Here is a 20,821-nt window from a genome sequence, read left to right as displayed (position 1 = left end):
CTGTGCTTGTGCTTGTAGGTGGTTTCAGTTTCCCTTGGCTTATCGGTTCTGGCGTGGATGTATCCAAGATGACTCCACACTGTCCAGGAGCCACTGGTAATTTGGGCCCAGCAGAAATGGATGACCCTCATTTGCACCTGATGCTTTATGTGACAAGCGAGCCCTTCTGGAGCTGAGGGCTGCAGCTCTGCAGCAGCCAGTCTGGGTGCAGGACTGAGCTGCAGCTACGTAAACTCAAGCTGGGTCTTTGCAGAAAGTCTGAGGTTCACTTCCCTGAGCTCCTATGGCCTGTCCTGCAATAAACATCCCAGTACCTGGGGAGTGCAGCCTGACTGCAAACTTAAAAGATAAATGACCAAATCAAAGCTAAGCATGTTTTGGTAACTTCTTACTGTTTTACCATAATCAATTGTCATTTTCTTGCAAAATGTTTCAGTATTGTGGAATCAGCATTCACTATAAGGAGACTGATGCATTGGAAAAAATTCAAGCAGCTGTGTGAGTATATAGCATAAATGATAGAAAAAGTCTTATTAGACTGAATATATTGCTTGCTCTACCTGTCTCTAGATACAATGGCTGTTGAAGGAAGGAAGTAGGTATCTGTCAATAGTGTCTGAAAGGGGATCATAAAAATCATCGCTTTCCCCTGCTCTTCAAGTTACTGTCCCCCTTCTCAGTCTCCTTGCCTGATAGACCAAGTAGGGTTGATCCCTAGGCCAAGACCTTTTCTTTGGGTGTGTGGGGTTAAGACGACAAAGTGATACTGAAGCAATTGCTTTAGAAAAGTCTCTTTCTTTGGCCCAAACATATGGCCCATGTGGTAAAATTTATTCTGACAAATGTTTTACCTGAAGTGGCTTTTCCTACTTAAGTCTCTGGGTAGTTATGGCTTTGTTTTTATGTCCTGTCCTTTTATTTTGGGGTTGAAATAAAAAGCTAAGATCCACAGCCTTTGTGTCTCTGTGAGCTTCTGGGCCAGCTGGCCATAGCAGAGTTGTCCAATCCCATTTTTGAGAGATGTTCTTTCATCCTTTAAGGCCTCAACGCCAGCAAGACATAAACCAGTAAACTTAGCTGGAGCCTGTGAATATCCTCTCTTACGAAAGAGCCCTTTGCCCCAGCTTGGCTTCTATCTTACTCTTTCTGTAAAAAACTAGAGCAGCCCCTAGTACCCAACCAACTCAGTGCTTTGGATTCGGATGTCAATAAGAATAGGAGTGGGAACCTGGATTGTATGTTCATAACAGACAATATGATTGTTTTCTTATTTTTGTTGCAGTTACTACGTGTTATATTTCTGTCTGAGGAAGTAAAATGCCTTCACAGACGAGTACAAAAAGATGCATGTATTTTCCCAAGTCTGAACTCATGAGCTTGTATGTACTTTACTGTACTCTGACACTTATTGCAAGAAATATATTTTACATAATTGGTAGTGGCAGCCACATATTCTGAGAGAAAAAAGTGTATTGAACTGTATACTGTGTATCACTGATAATGATTTGCGGCAGTATCTTCCATAAAAGTAAAGGATAATTTAGCACTTGAAAGCCAGGCCTCAAAACCAAAATAAAATCCTTTTCTTTTTCCATGCCTAGGCTAGGATTCATCTCACCTCACCATAGACACTGGCAGTGTAGACACATATGGTAGGACCCATCACCCCAAGCTCCCTTTGCAGTCAATACAGGGAACAGGCACTTTTAGGCCATGATTCATCTGACCTATTTACATGTCTGCTGTAGGAGGAGATGAATCACTGCCTAGACTAGATCTGTGCGGAGGATAAAGGCAGCCGAAGATGGCCAGCTCAGATGTAGATGCTTATACAAATCTACAGTTTTAATTTAGACTTGCAGTTTGGAACAACAATTTTTCAGAGAAGAGATAAATATTCTAAGCCACATTTTCCTAGTAGAATGTGTGTACGAATACATATATATATATATATATGGGTTTTTTCTTCCTGCAACAGAAACATTTGCAACAATATCGTTCAAAAACTGGCCCTATATCTCCTCCTCCAAATGTTCTGCCATCTGAAGAGCTGCCATTTTATCTCTCTCTGCCTCTGCCCCTTTTTCACACATACAGACGTGCGTACACATGCCATGTTTCAGAGCTGGGACTTCTGAATTTTCAGCATTAACTCAAAATATACTCCTCTGTGTGTGGTAGCCAGAGCTGTTACACATAGATATATTAGCTGGTTTTGTTCTTTAAAAAACCCAAAGCAAAATACACAAACAAAACCACCAAATGAACATTTCTGAAATTTGCTACTGTTTAAAAATATCATTTTTTATTCATATTTTCTGCTAGAATCTGCTCTACTCTGCCTGCAGCCTTGGCGAGGCAGGGCATCATGGGAAGATGAACGCCAGTTTCTGGGAGACAAGTACTGATGCGGAGGGAGGGGAAGACAGACGTGATCATCTAAGAAAAGGTGAAAGTTCCCAAGTGAATCTTTGAGAAGGCAAGAGGGAGGTAATGTTGTATTGCTATGTATAGAAGATCAGAGCTGAAAGAGCCTGGTTTATGGGGAGTGAGGACGATGTCCTTGCAAGTACACTCGTGCACATACTGTAGTATAATGTCCCAGTGCGTCTAAACACCCATCTAGTCTGCAAATGGCACGAGGGTAATATTTTAAAAAAGGAAGAAAGGAAGTCACCCTGTTGCAGAGCTTTACAATGCTCAGCTGCTGCGGAGTGCTTGGTGTAGCTACAGTAGTGGTAGGCAAAATATCCCTCCCATCCAGCCGTTGGCACACAGCTCAGCAACCCATTTATGTGAGCACCTGGTTGATCAGTTTGCTTGTGACAGATCTTGGCACGCCCTCCTCTCTGGCTGTAAAGCTTTACTGACTCTTGTGTTTTGCAGGAATTTTTTTTTCCCCGCAAACTCTTGTCTGACATTGGAGGGCTTGGAACAGAGTGATACTGGCTCTGGTGACAATGGGAAACTGCATTTTGGATAACCCTTTAACAGTGCAAGCTTTCCAGCCATTTAAGGGCTTTTCTGTGGGGATTGGGAGGAAAGGCTGTCCATCACCCAAAGTCCATTGCAGTCAGTGGGAACAGTGCCTGTGACTGCAAAGGTCTTTGGCAAAGGCCGTGAGCATCTGAAGGCTGTCTCTGAGAAATGGGCACGGGCTTGCGGTTCCCCACAGGGTGCAGTGCAGAAGCAGCTCCAGGAAGAGAGAGTGCTCTTTCACTGGTCATCCCAGTGCATCATTCATTAAATATAAGGCCCTACAGGAAAACCAGGGCTTCGTGTTCTCCGTGCCCATCCTGCATCAGCCCTGACGTCAGTCGTTTCAAACCATGGAAGTTAAATTAAGGCCAGTGCAGTCTAATAGGCAAGGGAGAGCAAATGCTAAGTCAAGGTAATGAGAAAATACCTGCCATCTGGAGCTGTCATAAGCACAAATTTACATCACTGCCCACAAAATAAATAAATTACAGCCTGTGGAACATTACTCTCCCTGGATGCAAAGCCCCGCTCCTGCCGCTACCGCCAAAAATTTTGGCCTCCCCGCTTTCCACGTGATTGTCAGCTTCTGCTGAAAGCCCCAGGGAGATGCACATAGGCATGAGGGGACATCTGCAACCGCTGGCTGTTTAAGCGCAATGGCTGTTGTGGGATCTGTTCGGCTGCATACTCTCACTCCCTTCCTGGCTCTGACAGAAAGTTTTCCTCCCGGCTCTGACAGCACCGCAGCCACTTGGGGAAGCACATGACTTCCTCGGGAGATGGAGCTTCTTATTTGTGTTGCAGGCCTCCAGCAGGCATGGCACGGAGGCAATATTTATATCAGTTTTTGTAACGTCGTCGCAGCAGCTGCAATTTTGGGAACTGAAGTGCTGGCTGGAAGTGGAGAGAGAGGCACAAAGCATGCCACGCCACGTTGAAATCAGGGTGGAAGGAGAAGACAAAAAAAAAAAAGAAAATCAGCAACCAGCCTCCTCCCCCAGAAAGCTCGTTGTGTTCCCGGGTGCCAGGGGTGCCACTTGCCCTCCAGATGGTTACCTCAGGGCCCATCTGCCTAAAAGTGACTCAATGGAAATCACAGTTCAGAATGCCAGCGACAGGACCGCATTTCTCCCCATGGGGTGCCCGTGCTTCTAGGGGAGCAGGGCAGGGGAAGGGGAGTCCCCGGGCTCAGTGGCTTCCCATGCTACATGCCTAACAGTCTGCTGAGGGAGGCAGGGGAGAGCTCCAGCCCTTTGGCTATGAGACAGCATAGAGCAACACTCGTGTGCGGATAGTGAGACCGCCTCCAAAACTGCTGCAGCCTGGTGCCATGCCTCGGCACTCAGCCCGAGCAGGCTCGTTAGCCCGGCTACAATGCTGTGCTGGTACAAGCACACTGCTCCCCGGTGCCCAGCTGGCACCTCTGCCCCACGCTGTGCAGGTGTCCTGGCTTGTGTGGAGCTACCTCACTGTGGCCCCTAATGGGAAATCCCCAGGGAACTGGGATGGGGGTCCTGTCTTCCGGGTGATTTACTTGCTGCTTCCCATTACAGGAATATGACCTGAGTCTCTCCTCTTCTGCCTCCTGGCTTGATTTCAATGGTGTTAAGCCAGCAGAGGTTTGAGGCTTCAGTGGTATTATGGGCTTGGAAGCCATAGCCTCTTCTCTGTATCGCCTTGCTTTTTCATCTACCCTGCAACTGAGGCAAATAAGTGCCCATAGCTGGTCCTGTGTGTGTAAGAGGGGCTCTCCGCTGCCCATGCATGCTCTTAGTAGGTGACTTGTGCCTCTGCTGCCAAACAGCAGTGGCTGGCAGGACAGTGGGACTGAGTTCTTCCCTGTACACTGTTTTTTTCTCCATGTAACTTCATTGGTCTGTGGAGTTATGTCTGACAGAGGAGGTGTCACACAGTCCCCAGTTATGTTAGAGCTTGTTGGAACTGAACAAAGGCCATGTGGAGCTAAAATGCTTCCACCAGGTACTGCCCCAGAGACTGGTTGTTAGGTGATATACATTTTATCATGGGCAAAGGCTGAAGGTCATTTGCCCCAAACATAGCTGTTTAGTGCAAAATACCTCGACTCTCCTGAACTGCACAGGGTCTCAAGAAAAAGGTCCTTTCTGCTGGGCCACCAACAAGCTCTCCATGTCCGTGTTCCCCACAGTCTTCTGACAGGACTGCCGTGACACACCAGGCAGGGGAACCATCGCTCTGTCTGCCTGTGCGTACTCTGAACACCAGCACCTGAAGTTGCATTGCAGGCACTGTGAGATAGAGACACCATTAAAAACCAGCAACATGGTGAGCACAGCTTCTTGGGCTGTGTCCCTCAAAAAATACCCTCCAGTCTCCCACTTTATACACCCTTGTGCCATGAGCAGCTCTACTCCATCTCACCAAGAACTGAAACTTCAGTGCCCAAGCTGTTTCCTTAGCCCTGAAATGCTCCTGGTGAGTGGGGCTGGGGTGAGACAGGCAGAGAGAGGGAGGGAGTAAGCAAAGACATGCCAGCAGTGGTGGCAGATCCTCAGAGGTGGTGTGGGGAGGGCTTGGCAACCCTTTCAGCACTGTCCTATTGCAACAGGAGGGAGGAGGATATACAGAGGTTACTTAAAAGCCCCCAACTTTTTCCAGGCTTCTATTTCACTTCAGAAATTCTGCAAGGGAGAAGAGAAAAAAAAAAAAAAAAAAAGACTATCTGAAAATAAGGTACCCTTGCTAACTAAAATCTTCCTTTAAGAGCTTACTGCTGTTAAATAATTGCTACATTTAAAATTGCTGTTTTCAGGAGCTTTGGGAAGAAGTTGTGTTCTCAGCCATGAATATTTTCTTAGAAAGATGGCATGGCTTTTTCATTGCTACATGCTTACACTGAAATAGATGTGAAAGCAGTTTCAACTAGCTCAAAGAGAAGTCTCTGATCAGCCTACATCTGAGATTTCCCTTAAGGTCATTAGTGGGAGAGAAATAAGTGGATAAGTGCTTTTTTCTTTCCTTCCCCCCCCCCCCCGTTTCCCTACTTTCTCTTTTTTTTCCTCTCTCTCCTTCTGAAAAGTGGAGTTGCTGGGTGCAGAAGTTAGCCCTTTAGATATTGGGTGTTTGTGTGCACAGGGACAGAAATACAATTCTCTAGTAATCATCCAGAGACTGTTGTAGGCTGTAGTATTTGCGATGATTGCAGTATAACTTAGAATGTCATTTTTATTAGGGGGAGGTAGTGTGTGATGTACTTCATGGAAGTATAATTTGCTATTTTGAGTTCAATAATGCTGTTTTGGAGGGTGGGAGAGTGAATGATTTTCCAGTTCTTTTACCTGAAACTCCCTAATGTTTTTAATGCCCTGCTTCTCCTAGGCAAGTACTTCTGTGTTAGGCTTCCCTCTCCTTCTCCCGCCTCCCCTTCTCTTATTCATGTGTTTTGACAAACACAAAATGCCTTCCAATCCTTAGAGAGCTGTACTCCATCATTACACTGATGTTTTCTGCCTCACAGTTTTTATTTATGTGAGTCTAAAAATGTGTAGCTCACTGGCACCCCACACTGGTTTTGGATTCCCCCATCTTACATGTGCCACGCTGGCTCGTTTGCTTTTTCCTTGCACTCTTTCCTTCTCTCATGGTATTACAACATTTTTAATACAGGATGTCTGAAATAACAAACACCAACAAAGAGCAGAAGAAGCCTCCTCTGAATGGAAGAAGAGCCATCCCATTAAACAACTCCAATGATGAAGAAAATGAGGTCCCTGAGATGGAGGCTTTTGGATTGATACCTAGAGGATTTAATCCAAAAGGTACAGTGTACAATTAAGATATGAGTCTATTTTTACATCTTCCATACTCACCTCTGCCCAGGTCTGTGAATTAAAACCAAACCACTTCTTTCCTTACATGTTTCTATCTCAGATAGCTTTTATTGCTGAAAAAACTTGCTAAAAACCAGCCGTGTGCATGGAAATGATACCCCAGGTTATGGGTAGGGAAAGTGAGGAATGGAGGAGCTGAGTGACCGGTTTTCAGCTTGAACTGTGGGAGTGGTTAAAAATAGGCAAGAATGGGTTTTCCCAGTTTGATCATAGTCACAGAGTCGCTTCAGGACCTGCTGGCTTCAGGCATGGCTGTGGCAGCACTGGGGTGAAGGGGGCACGAGGAGCCTCCCCTCTTAATGGCCCTACTGGTTTGTACGGCCTTAAACTGTGAAACTACCGCAAAATGCTGGCTGGCAGGGAAAACTTTTGCTAGGTGTTCAGCTCATTCATAAAAATGAATGTGAAACTAAAAGAAATCCCCATATTTTTAATCGTTCTCCTGTGAAAAGTGTTTCAGTCATTTGGCTAGGGAGACAAAACAACATCATCATAGGGGATGGGCAGATCAAATCACATTCTCAGTGCCAACTTTTTGGAGTGAACCTAAAAAAAATAGGTAAGTTTTGGTTTAAAAGAAATCAGGATTGGCTCCTGAATGAGTCACCAACCAAATGACATTAATTTTTGGCTTATTTGAAATGAACAGCAGAACATAGCAACTGAGGGTAGCCAGATGTAATAATACTTAATGCTCATATGGGACTTTTCATCCAGGGTTGAAAAAGTGCTTAATAAATGTGGACAAGCATTAATTACTGCATTTTACACGTTGGGAAACAGACAAAGAGATTTTAAGTGGCAAATTCAAATTTTTATTGCAAAGCATTATTTCTGTAAGCCTAATCATGTGCCCTAACCACACGTCCCCTCTCTGTGTCGTCCCCCCCCCACCCCGTTTTAATATATGCACATTTCTTTAAAAAGCATTTATTTTACAAAATGCCTGAGCAAACCAACTGGCACTTTAAGACTGTAGAAACTTTACTTGAACCTTTTCAGACAACCCTGTAGCTCTGGGTCAAGTACATGGGTTTAAATTGTTAAATGTAATGCAATACAGGTTCTGACTAGATACCGTTTCAAACCCAATATGCTTGCAGAAGCTGGAGATGTGTAAGGGTGCGGGATACCTTAGAAGGAATGCAGCCTGTAGCTGAAGCCCACCAGTACCAGGAGAAAGATTCCCTTTGGTTTTTTATGTGCTTCACATCAGGCTCTGGATGAAGTGTGGTGCTGGTGGGCGGGAGCCTCTTGCTTTTCAGAAATGCAATGGAAACTTAGGAATGTCAGGTCAAGTGAGTTGAGGCAGGAACACAATGTGTGCCTAAGGTGATGCTGCTGGTGAGAAAAACAGCCCTTGTCCAAAGCAAGGGTTTGTGTGGCCATAGGATAAACCTAGCTATGGTATGGCTGAAAAATGTATTTGTGCATAACAGCAAAACTCTTTTTGTACAGTTGGATCAGTTCTGCTGTGCAGTTCAGCTGTTAAATGCTTGTAGCAACAACATTCAGGAGGTGACCTGAAGGGAAGGGACTGCAGCACCGTTTCAGTGTGCATCAGCTGTGATCTAAGCCTGTGATACCAGCTGATGTAAGTGTGGTCCCAGGACACACAGTTTTGGGGTAGGATGCTCAAGTCACCTGTCAGACCACGTTAAGGGTTTCGAGCCTGATGGAGCTCAGACTGGTACTTACATTGAGGAGCTGAGCCTGCCCAGAGCACTCCCAGTGTTGTCCTTGGGGGATAAAGTGAGCGTCTGCAGGCAGAGCAGGAGTGGCAGAGCACGACAGGGCTCTAGTGCCACGAGCACGTCCTTGCAGAGGACTGTTTGTGCCACCTCCTTCCCTTTCTCCTGCACACCTCTACGCTTCTGGGTTCCCACATTTCATTGCCATAACACACTGGAAAAAAAGCATGCAAATGCTTTTATTCCTGTTACAACTGAGGTTTTTTTCTGGCCTTTGGGGTAGGACTGGACACCTGCTATAAACATCTAAACATTAGTGTCTTCACCTATGTCAGATCATAGTCAACTCAGAGCCATCCAGTGAATGGAGGTGAGGGCACAGGCTGTCCAGAGAGGCAATGGGTGTCACTTCCAGGGTGATCTGTACCCTTCTCTCAGTTCCACTGGCTGCAGCAACCAGCCACCAACTGGCTGTAATAAGAGGTTACATACCAGGCTCACATCATTTAGACGGCTAAATTTAACTGAATCCTGCCCTTGATCTGTGCAGTGTAGGTGTCTACAGCTGAGCTAGTCACCCTCATTTCTCTTGACAGCCAACGGAAAGAAACAGGCATTTTTAGGGTGTGATTCATTTGACCTATTTTAGCTACTACTCTAGGATGAGGTAAAACCTTGTGCTTGACTATCTAGCTCTCTGCTGACACCCACTTCTAGTCTGCTGAATCACAGCAGGAGCGAGCGGCTGAGGCTGCCAGCGACGGCCGTCTCCCCAGCCCGGTCAGTGGGCTGCCTGCTGCGCGAGGAGATGCTCAGGGAGGAGGACGCGCAGCCCCCGAGTGCTTCTTCAGCGTGTCTCCGTGAACACGCCTGTGCCGTGCCCTCCCCCTGGCTCTTCCTAGCCAGCTCATCTCACCACAATGTGTTACGAGTGGGCCTGGTGCTTACAGCCGCTCAGTGGGAGGACGCAGCCCTGCGGCCCCACAGTCTGCAAGCTCCCCACGCACCCTCCTTTGCAAAGTTCGGTGGCTTGCCAGGGAATTGTGCTTCCCCTGTTAGCAGAGTGATGGGCACCTCCTTTGGAAATTCATACTATTCTGTTTGCAATCCAGAGCCCTTTCTCTCTGGTCCTCCAAGAAACCTGATGTTTAAAGGCTATTCTTGTTATTTGAAAAAACAGCTCAAGCTCGTGCTCATTTATTTCCATGCAAGCTTAACATTGCAAAAGCTGTAAGAAAGCATCAGACTGCTGCCTCTCGTGCAGCAAAACTGCTTGCTCTAAACAGCAGACCAGGCTATGGGCACACCGTCAAATGGACCTGACTTCAAAGGAGGCCTCGATGGCCACCTGTCCCTCACAAACAGATGAGCAGTGACATCAGTATCGCCTGGAGCCTTCCTTTCGATTGCACCTTGGTGATGGTGTTGGCACATCGCATTACCCTGCTCATGTTTTGTCCTCCGTAATTAACATTACTGTAATTAACACAGGCTCGGTTAAGGATTATCTTCATCTAGCAAGCTCAATGCACATTTTAATACTGAGAGTGAAAGTGGAACGTGTTCTCTGCAGGTGTGTATGGCTGTGTTTTGACAGGAGCCATGTAAGGTCCTGAGATATGAGCAATGGATGAACTGATGGCCCAGGGTGACTTAGATTTGCAGTTCCTTGAAGGGGCTAAGATGCAAAAGAAGGGCATGGTCACTGTTGCCTTGTATTTCAGAACACGAGATAAAAACACAACAAACCCTCAACTCCGTTTTTATGCCTCCCTAGAAGGAGGGAGAAGCTGAACCAAACTTACTGACGGTTTCACCCCTCACAGAGCCCCAAGATACACAGCTTTTACATGCAGTGCTTTCAGCCTGGGAGGAGTTGGGGGAGACTCTCCCCTGCTCCTGCTTTACCCCCCTCCAGGAAATTCCTGCCTCATGTAATTTAATTGTGAGCTTTGTCAGCATTGTTGTAAGTGAGCTTTGGTAAGTTTTGCAGGGAAGGAGGCAAAGACATGCCCCTCTTCACAGAGTGGCAATGAGTTTCCAAGCAAAAAATGCATTTACTGTTTCACACAACAAACATCTCTGTAAGGTTAGCCAGCACTAAAGCCAATGGGGATCTACAGAAGTTACTCCAGAAGCCTGGCAAATTGAGCAGAGAATAACAATAACGTTGCCATGGAACTTTAAGCCTGCCTCAGGATTGAACAGCATATTCCGGCCTTTCTGCAGATTAGGGTTAGCAGGGTGGTTTTGGGTTCAGTTGTCCAGGGCTTTTCCATGAAAGGAATGTGTCCTCGGGCGGTTTCCTTTCCTTCTGTTTCCCGCAGGGCAGGGCTGGGCAGCTGATGGTGGCAATGCACGAGCTGCCCTCGTTCCCCCTCTCCCGTTAGCTGTCGCCCAGAGCCCAGGCTGGGTGCCTTGCCCAGGGCAGCAGAAGGACCGTGCTGGCATCCAGGGGAGCTGCTGCCTACGGGGCTCTGCTGATGTCTTGAACACATCCCTGGAGAAGGGCAGGGCTAACGCACACACTGCTGTAGTCTGGAGACCACACACCCGAGAGCAAGCTGCTCTGCTGCTTGTCCAGAGCCAGCCACTGAGCAGCATCTCCTTGCCTTCAAGGAAAAGCCGTGCGCAAAGCTGTTGTCTGAGCTTCTGTGAAATGGGCCGCGTTCAGCCCTCAGTGACTTGAATATCCAACTCATCGCTGAACGCATCGTTCCTGCTCACAGTGTACTCAGTAGCAGGCCAAATTAGCCACCATCGCCAGTACACACAGCTCCACCAGCTGCTTTAAATGTGCACCTCTTTTTGCCAGGCATGAGTTTGGCTCTGTCATTGTCAGTATAAAATGCAGAAATTAGCTAGTTCCTAACTGTCAGCACCTGGAAAGACAAGCTGAGAGCTGTAAGTCAGGCTTTACTCCTCTGTCTCTCTCCTGGTGGTGAGCAGTAATGGTCCTTCTGGCAGAGGTTTCGTGATTAGCTGCCCAAGCATGTAGGCAAAAGAATGATGTCCAGTTCATTTTCATGTGGTTGCTCATTGTGTGAGAAGACTCCCATTGTGAAGATTCCCGGTACGGTACCGTCATGTAGCTTGTGATGACTGCAAGTGCCTTTGGCTGTCCCAATGCCACCCCACACTGGTCATTAGCTGAGCAGACTAACTTCTAGCAATGGTAGGCTATAACCCTTTAGACAGCCCTGATTTGAAGGGAGCAAAGCTTTGCCCATGCACGTTATAGATACCTACTGCTGTTTGCCTATAACTCTATGCTGTAATTACATACTGTAATGTTATATTTAGTTTTCATAAGAAGACACTAATAGGAGTGGAGGTGTACTGAGAAGCTGAGTCTAGACACATGCAGTACAACAAAACCTTATTTAATACAGACAATCCAAGCTCTCAGCTGAATGCAAGATAGCTAACTGCCTCTCAGGCTCTTCAGCACTTGATAACAGTGGTGCTTTGCAAACATTAATGTATTTAAGCATCACAAAACCCCTGTGAATTTGCATTTTACGAATGGAGGGCTGCAAGGAGGGAGACATAAAGCCACAGGCCACTGATTGCACTGGTAAACTTGTGTCAGCGAGGCCCAGACTTGCAGAAAGCCCATCCCAAAGGAAAGATGGAGGCCAGCTCTCCTCAGGGACATTCAGCTTTCCACCCGTAGCAACCTGCCCTTTCTGCAATTGCTTTCACCATTCACTAGAAGCTTTGCAGCCTCTGTGAAAATGGCAGGTGGACAGAGAAGTGTCAGTCTGTAAGTCCCTGTTCAGCCAGAAGGATGCAAGCCCCAAACAGATCCAGCATGTTCCATTGCACGTTGTTCCTCGATGAGGCAACGCTGGGGAAGGGGAGGACAGGGCCTCTAATGATGTTGATATCAATATTGACGTACCAGTGTACTGATTCCTTCCTTCTCTGTTCATTTACGCGTCTCTGCAGATTACCTGCGTGTTGTGGACATTCACATGTTCCAGGAGCCCCACGAGATTAACAAGCAGCAGCACCACACTGACAAGTACTACAGCCCCAAGCTGATAGTGCGTCGGGGACAGTCTTTCCAAATCCAGGTTGACTTCAACCGACCCTACAAGCCAGAGACGGACCGATTCTGGCTGGAGTATTTGATAGGTAAGTACCTGGCAAAGGCTGTGTCATAGCAGTGAAGTAAGGTTGAAGAGACTCTCATAAACAGGAACACAGCAGTACTTAATGGCTGGGTCTTTTCCTGTTACGGTTGATAAACCATAAAAACAGGTTTAACCATAGGCAAGGAAATGCTTTTCTAAACAGGGTCTGAATCCTTACTCAAGAAAGTCAGCAGAATTGCTTGTGAGAGAAGGAGCAGCATCTGTTTAGCAAGAAGCTGTACTTTATTGAGCTTTCAAAGTTATCTCTGGTTATTCCTGTATGGCAGTGCTGAAAGGTAGGTGGAATGGGAAACACCTTTTATTAGCGTTTAGGAGATGCAGAGAGGAGTCTGTTGTTTGAGGTGGGAGAGATGACTATGTATGAACTTGGATAACAAAATGTTGAGTATGCAAGGGGGAAAAATTACGCAGGGCGGAAGAATAGGAGGCTGTACAATTTTGCAGCCTGCATTTACAGCCAACCTGGTAACAAAGGAGAAGGTTCAGAGATTGTAGCTTTGGACCAGAGACTTACTCAGGGCCACATCAGAGGCTTTCTTGATTTACTGCAAAAAGACCAAGAAAGCAATTTTTCCTCTCACTGTGAGATCTTCATCAGAGACACAGGTCCTAATGTACCTGTTGGCTTATTGAAGGTATGGGACTAGAGAAGGGCATGACCTCGCTAGAGAAGGGGAAAAGCAAATGACTGCGTGGGTCTTCCTGCTGTGCTCCAAAGCTGGCCCCAACGAACACTGCTCCCTACATCACAGCTCTGGGAAAGCCCCAGGTTCATCTACAGTGATCTGGGAGTTTCTGTGTTAAGACATCAATGTTCCCCTTATAAACTCTTTAAAGTAGGTTTGAATTGATGTTTTAATTTACTTTCCTGAGAGATGCAGTTCCGAAATCTGTAACATTGATTTTTTTTTCCACTGTTGAATTATGATGATGTGGCCATTTATTAGATTTGTTGCCTTTTAAAGCTAGATGGGCGTTTATCTCTTAAACATATGTGCAGTGAAAAGGTTACTGTCTGCACATTTTTTTCCATGGGTCTCTTCCTTCTAATTTAAATTAGGGTTGGGAGGCATGTTATGACAGTCCAGTGAATGATTGGCTGAACAGCCACAAGTGCCTTTAAAAATTTAATATGCATAAATATCATTAGTTCTTCTGGGATTTAATTAAATTCAAGACTGTTCCCTTAATCTTTATATGTTTAAAACAAACAGCTATAGCAAGAAGTGGAAAATGGAACATTTGTTTTTTATTGCATTGTGTGCAGTTTGCATTTGTTTTAATCAGATATTCTATATTGGAAGAAGAAATTTAACACTTCTTCTGATGTTGCACAGTCCACTTAAGAGAAAATATTTATTTTCCTGTTGGTCTTTCCTAACACATCTGTCCATGGTTTGTACCTTGAATCCCTAAGCATGGATAAAAGTCCCTTTATCCTCAGCCATGGTAGGAATGAGGTTATACATAGCCTGAGCCAGGGAAGACTTTGCAACAAACTTAGCTCTGAATGATGACTTTGGAGTCAGCCCTGAGCCTGTGGTTGACTTGCCCTCTCTGTTCACCGTTACTGTTCTGTCTGTGAAATGGGAACGATAATGCTGATGTCCCATGTGTGGTGGCTGACAATCAGCTGAAATGCTGCATGTACAGAATAGTATACAACGCTGTTGGCCTCCCCTGCTTTTTAAGTGCCTGCTTCTGTGAGCACCACTGCCCTCTTGCTACGAGGAATTCAGCTCACAGAGATTCAACTGGGAGAAGAGGTGTTCAAGCTCCTCTTCTAAGAACTGGTTAATACTGAGTGCTCCACAAATGTTTCTCTTTACGCACATGTGGTGAAAACACAGAACGTTTGTTCTCAGAGGCTAGCAATAGAAAGCAAACCAAAAACAGTCCACAGAGGAGAAGGAAATTATTCAGACATGATCTGGTTGACTCTTGCTACTTCTCCTTTTAGTGGCAAGTCCAATGTTTAATGCCCTGAAGGGGAGAAAGAGGAGATTTCTTGTACTTGGGAAAGGGCACTGAGTGCTCAAGGTTTCAGCGCTATTTCAGTGCTATGCTCTCACACTTTTTTTGTCATAGGGAGACGTGGCCATTTACATCCAGGTTTTTTTCTGTCTGCCTGAAGAGTGGGCATTCACCCCTGATAATGCCAGCTGCCTGAAAACCAGAGCCCAGTCCAAAATCTGTTGCCTAGGCTGCCTCTGTGAGCAGAGGAGGGAGGCAGGCACCTCCAGGTGGCAGTTTAGCCCCGCTGTCTTAAAATGGGATGAAGTCTCTTCAGGATTATTTTTTTTCCTCCTCCTTTGACTCTCCCCCATAGACCAGGCTCTGACTTTAAGATCACCAAAGACAGAGGAGGTGAATCCTACCCTCGGTACTGTCAGGCAGAAGCTACACCTCGGGACTGGCTCAGGCAACAGCTGTACAGCAGAGGCAGCTTCAGCTCAGAGAAGCTTTTTACACTGAAACAAGGGGTATACCGCCTAGGAAAGTGCTGAGTTTGAGAGATTAAAGTGATGGGCACACAGAAATATTGGCAGGGTGCTGTAAAATGACCTCTGGAAGGAGCTCTCTGTGTGCTGGAGCAGTAGATTTCAAACAGAAGTGTAGTATAACCTAGGCTGGAGGGACCCCCAGAGGTCTCATGTCCAAGCCCTCGCTCAAAGCAGGCCCAGCTTCCTCGGGCTGCTCAGGGCCTTGCCCTAGGGACAGGTTTTGAGTGTCTCCAAGGGTGGGGAGGTTACCCCAAGCAATGTGGACCAGGCTGTCCAGGAACTGTAGAATTTTTTGGGTGTTACAAGCTGCTGTTCTCATAAGGTACAAAGGTACTTTTGGTAGGGATGGCTGGCCTTGGCTCCCAGGGAATTCAGCTGGAGCTGGGAAAAATGAGCATCTCTTTGCAGGGCTGTGCCCACAGTTAGGGCTGTTTATGCAACAGCACCGTATAAAGCTATTCAGAAATTATTAGTTCTCAGCACTGGAAATTTCCCAGCATTAATATTAATCCATCACAGAATTTTTGTCCATTAAAAACTAATTTTGCTCTTGAAAAATGTGACAATTGTAATGACTTGATCTTGTGTGTGCGCGGAACTATTCTATTTCCTTTATTCCCTAAAACTTAGTTTTACTTCTCTCTTTTGCTCCTATTTTTGCTTCTTTTGCATCATTAAAATGATGATTAATGAAGCAAGTAAAGCAAGTAGAGACTGCTTAATCCTTCTAATTGATAATGAATCAAGGGTACCTGGGACAAATGCTTCTTATGTCATGTGAAACTAGGTCTGAAACACTCGCAGAAGAATCTTTAGTAACAATCTTTTTTAATCCACCGTCCATTTAAAGACCATTCACAGAGAGTCTAGAATTCATAGGCTAAGATGTATAAACAAATATATATATGTAAATATATAAATAATTCACCCCAATCTCTTGAAAGTCACATTTACTGATATTCTTCTGCCATGGTTCCTTATGACTAAAATCCTTTTTGCTTTAACAGACTGTTTTCCGTAGAGTCATCATCGGTGAAACTGGCTGAAGTGCTAACGTGAAATATTATAATTCAGTTTTTCACATAATGCTTCATAAAATTAGGACCATATTTGTCTGCCAAAGTATGGAAAACAATGAATGTGCCAAAAAATCCACATGGAAAAATATCCACTTATAAAGAGTAATGGGATGTTATTCCAGTTCTTGTGCTGGACTGCAGCCCTGCCTCAGTACCTATGGTTTGGGAGCTGCTCCATCACCACATATTTCCTTCCTCACAGCCCAGTTCCTGGCTTTAATGAGAGGAAAGGTGAGCATCACCCCTTGGGTAATATTCATTTTACTGGTCTGGGGTTGAGATGAAAGAGCCACAAGAGAAGTGTAGATGCTGTCCTTACATCCAGTTCCCCACTGCGTGACCAACCTCAGTTTGCTTGGAGCCTGAGGGAGTCCAGAGGAGCCAATGATTCCTTCACCCATCTTGATCTCTCCTGACTACCGCCTTCATGGTGACAGGGAGACTTTGTGCTGCTCTTGGCTTTCCACAGTGCGGGGCTCAGCCTGGCCAAGCACGGCTCCCGCACCTGGGGCAGCCAGCTTGGCATGAGCGCTGCAAAGTTTCCACAGTCACTGCTGCGCTGGCAGTGATTTCTCTGAAAAGCAGATGTATGATTAGATGGGCTTATATGGCCTTCAATCTTGCTTTTAGTAGTAGTTTCCTGTACATGGCTGTAAATCCTAGAGTGGTTGATGAGTTTATATGGTGCATCCTTACTCTAATGATATATTTCCCCACATCCTCATAAATTGTTGTCTATTTGTATTTTCCTTAAATGGCATCATAAATCCATATATATTGGCCTAGCCCTAAATATTATTATGAACGTTTTATTCATTGGCATACTTCTGGAATGATCATAAATCCCAGTCCTCCAGGCTACTATCACCTTTCCACAAGTGTGCATGTGTGGGCACCCACGCACCTGCCCATATGCACTCCTCTGGCTTCTATAAATCATTGGCTTTTGGCCTGAGATGAGAGCAGAGACTTACTGCTCCTTTTTCTAGTCTTCCCAGGCCTGCTCCAGAGGAATAGTTATAAACACCTGAAAGCAGCTAAGAGCATAAAGATGTCAGAGCTGATCCCATATGGCTTATTTAGGTAACACCAAATTCTCACTTATAGTCAGAGGGGCATCTGAGTACAACTAAATATCCAAGGGTCTGAGTCAGGACACCCATGCCAGAATGAATGAAGCTCTTCATCCTGTCCTACAGTGTACACAGCCCTTCCCTACTTTCACAGCAGTATTGGGACATGTGTTATTCCAGGAAGGTTGAGGTTTTGTTGCTTTTGTCAGACAGTAAATCTGTCTTAGAGGGAAGTATTGCTACCCCTGCTGTCACCTGTCCTCCTCAGCAGCTCTGGGGCAGGGCAGAGGGTAGCTAATAGAGGGGATGGGATGTGAGGTGTCCCCCGGCACCTCAGATGGGATATGGAACTGAGTTCTGCCTCTGGAAAAAAGTTACTCATTGGAATAAGTTGAATCTTGATTTTTTTAGGAGCCGCCTTGGCATTATACAAGAGCAACTAACTCTGGTGCTGGGGCAAACTCTGTTGGTGATGATAGTACGTAACCCAGTGCTAAGAGTTTATTAAATCACTATATCTCTGTTGAACAAAAGGAACTACAAAAATTGAACAAAGATACAGAAATACCTGACGGTTTGAACATGGAATCCCATTTTGGGGAAGAAAGAATAACGTATTAGCAGTGGAACACATTTCCTAGAAATTGACTCCAGACAGAGGAGAGACCTGTTTGCCAGCTCTTAGCAAAGAACAACAAAATTCATTTTCTGAACAAAAGCACTGGGATATTTTTTTCCTCCCCTCTGGAATTCCTAGCCAGGTCCCAGAGGAGCAGAGAGGAGGGAGTGTCTCGAGGTTCTCCATGAATGCAGTATTCCATGCAAAGGAATCTTTATCTTTACTATGGTCTCCTTTTGCACTGCTGCAGCAGCATCAAGTGGCACATAAAATCTAGCTGTATTTTTTTAATGGTTTTAATAGCTAAAGTGCGTGACTCCAATGTGTGTTTTACCACTGTAAAGTGCTGGAAACATTCACTCCTGGGACAGAGTGGTCAGATGTTAAGGATTCCTAACTGGAGCCATATGCAAAAATTATTTCAAGATATTTGGGTTTCCTACATTTCCAAGTTTGTATGTAGCACTTCTGAAGGCAATGGGATTTGAGAGTGGGAGGAACCCAGACGTGATAGTAAAGCAATGGCTCAAAGGCACTACTGGCTTTTACAAAAATTTGAACTCCTTCTTGCTTGTTTTGATTGTTTGGTATTTTATTAGAGCATCACTCTTCTTTCTTTTTTCTTTGTTTTACTTTTTCTTCCTGCTTCTCCTCTCCTCTCTCCTTGCCCTCTTCTTTTCCTTCTCCCTTTTCCCTTCTCCCTTTTCTGACATTTGTTGTAGTTATTCATAGTGATTAATAAGGCATGGTCCCAGTATGCTAACACCCATCCCCAGGCTGCTGGCTACAATGAGGCTTACCTCTGCTGCACAGCTACTGTACTTGTGGTTTCCAGCTCAAATTTATTTATCACCCTGTCACAATTACTATACTTCCAGGGCTGGCATTGAAGTAGATTCTTTACCCTTTGTATGAAAGAGTGTATGTAGGTAAAACAAATGAACCTAACAGGAAAATTGTTAACCTTACTGTTCGTAATGTAAGCCCCAAAGGGAGACAGATTCCTTGACTCCTTTAAAAAACGATCTTCTGAGGAGGGTTCCTAAAAAGATTATTGCCAAACAGCTTTGTTCGCTTCCCTGTCTTCTGAGGTATCCTACTTCCATCAGGGAGGAAATGTCCTCTGAAGCTCACTATATCTCTGATCTCTGTGCTACCAAATTTCCCCTCCTCCCTGCTGACAGCAAGACATCTACTCACTTGCGTAGCGCCTACCCAGGAGCACCGGTCGGTGCCTCCGCTGGCTGTGCTAACAGCACGGCGCTTGCTCAGCAGTGGCATTTAGGAGCTGTTTAATGCACGCACGCATACAGCAATGTCTCTGTCTGCTGGGGATCAAGGGGAAAACTAAACTAGATGGAGATAGGAACTTCTAGGGACTGGGCAGAGGAGGAGGAGGAGTGTGGTTTGAGCAAGCCCTGGTCCCTGTTAGTCACTTGGAAGGAACAGCGCAGGCTCAGAGAGCCGGAGAAGGAGCGCTTATGTTTTGATCACTGAACTTGCTGTACCTATCTCTCACTCTCCCTCTGTTGCTGTAAATCCCTCTCTGGTGCGGTAATTTTACCCAGAATTAAACACAGCTTGCCTCTGTGCCTGACGGGCCTGGAGCTGACATGCTAAGGATCTGAGGCATATGTTAAAAATAACTCACTTTGAATGCATGTGTGTGTGGCCACAGTTTTAGACATCTCATTCTTTTGCCACTGCGTAAGTAGGACTTAGGCAAGCTTTAACAAACACTGCACTCTGCTTTTTGCCCTTGTAAAGTGCGTGTGTGTGTGGCAGGGGGCATCCCATATATGCCCACATCCACATATACCTCAGTCATGATGCATTTCGCCATGTAGACCTTCACTCATGTTGACTTACTTTCAAAGCCTCGTGGTGCAGCACTGAGGGAGACCTGAGTTCCTTTAATAGCAACAGCAGCTATTTTGCTCCTCTTTTCCTGGGTGCCTGGAAAGCCCAGGAGGTGTACAGCAGAGCTGATCTGTAGCTGAAGTGAGCTGGAGCTTTAGGAGCCCAGCTTGGAGAGCTACAGAAACCAAGGTGGCATAAGAAAGAAGTACCAAAGGATTGCTGGCCTGTGCACTGTGAAACAGAGGAAATAGATATGTTTGGGCCATTAAACCTTCTGTAAAAGGGAGGTTTCTGTAAAAATATTGTCTTCTGACAGTATCGTGGCTCACTACCTAGCATTGAAATGCAGAGTTGGAGGCCCATGAAAGAGGGCCACTGTGAATTCCCTCCTGCCCTTTCCTGCCTCGAAGGCAAGGCAGTCAGCAGCTCCTGTTCAGCGCCTGGTATCTTCTGAGCTGCAGAAGGAGCCTATAAAAAAATTCACCCTGTGCCTGGTGGTAACAATGCAACAACCTCCAGGCTTTCCGAATTCTCAGGTTGGATTTTCCCATGTCCGTGTGCTGTTAGAGAGAGCAGACAGGGACATCCCAACAGCATGATGTCATGCAACGACTTTGTCTTTCACAGAATAATTGGCTGTGAAATGTCCTCGAGTGAGGGCCAGGGCCTCCTACACCCAAAGCACATGTGAGCATCAGGGAGTGAGGCAACCACAAAGAACTGGCTGCGGAGCGTGGTTCAGGCTGCCAACTCCTGGAGCAAATCAGAGCGAGAGGGATCCTGAGCCAGCTGATGCTGCTGGCAGAAGTACCCTCCTGTCAGCATAAAAAGAGTTTATCTTCTCTACGTGGTTCCTGGTCCTGACATGCACCCAAACACCTCTCCGTGGGTAGGGTTAGCACCAGAGATCCTGCAGAGAGTGCTCTGCCAGGCATTTGTAGGCTTTTGGTAATGAGTCTTTGGATAACACTGAATTTTTCTTCCTTA

At 45.8% G+C, this 20,821-nt stretch overlaps 1 protein-coding gene across 2 annotated transcripts in view; it reads left to right on the top strand.

The window, feature by feature from the left end:
- F13A1 (coagulation factor XIII A chain) overlaps nucleotides 1–20,821 on the top strand; it is a 75,343-nt gene that overhangs the window by 4,018 nt on the left and 50,504 nt on the right. Inside the window, exons 2-4 of one of the 2 annotated variants that reach the window (XM_075744970.1) lie at nucleotides 2,326–2,490; nucleotides 6,625–6,776; nucleotides 12,491–12,679. In XM_075744970.1, coding sequence (XP_075601085.1) covers nucleotides 6,626–6,776; nucleotides 12,491–12,679 — 340 coding nt within the window. In that variant the 5' untranslated portion in view covers nucleotides 2,326–2,490; nucleotide 6,625. Of the gene's footprint in view, nucleotides 1–2,325; nucleotides 2,491–5,564; nucleotides 5,692–6,624; nucleotides 6,777–12,490; nucleotides 12,680–20,821 lie in introns of those variants that run through there. The other variant, XM_075744969.1, reaches the window with a different exon arrangement.

This window comes from Balearica regulorum, chromosome 2 (genome assembly GCF_011004875.1).
Source record: "Balearica regulorum gibbericeps isolate bBalReg1 chromosome 2, bBalReg1.pri, whole genome shotgun sequence".
Lineage (NCBI taxonomy): Eukaryota > Metazoa > Chordata > Aves > Gruiformes > Gruidae > Balearica > Balearica regulorum.
Note: the sequence above shows the minus strand (reverse complement) of the source record. Positions and strands in the feature narration are given on the sequence as shown.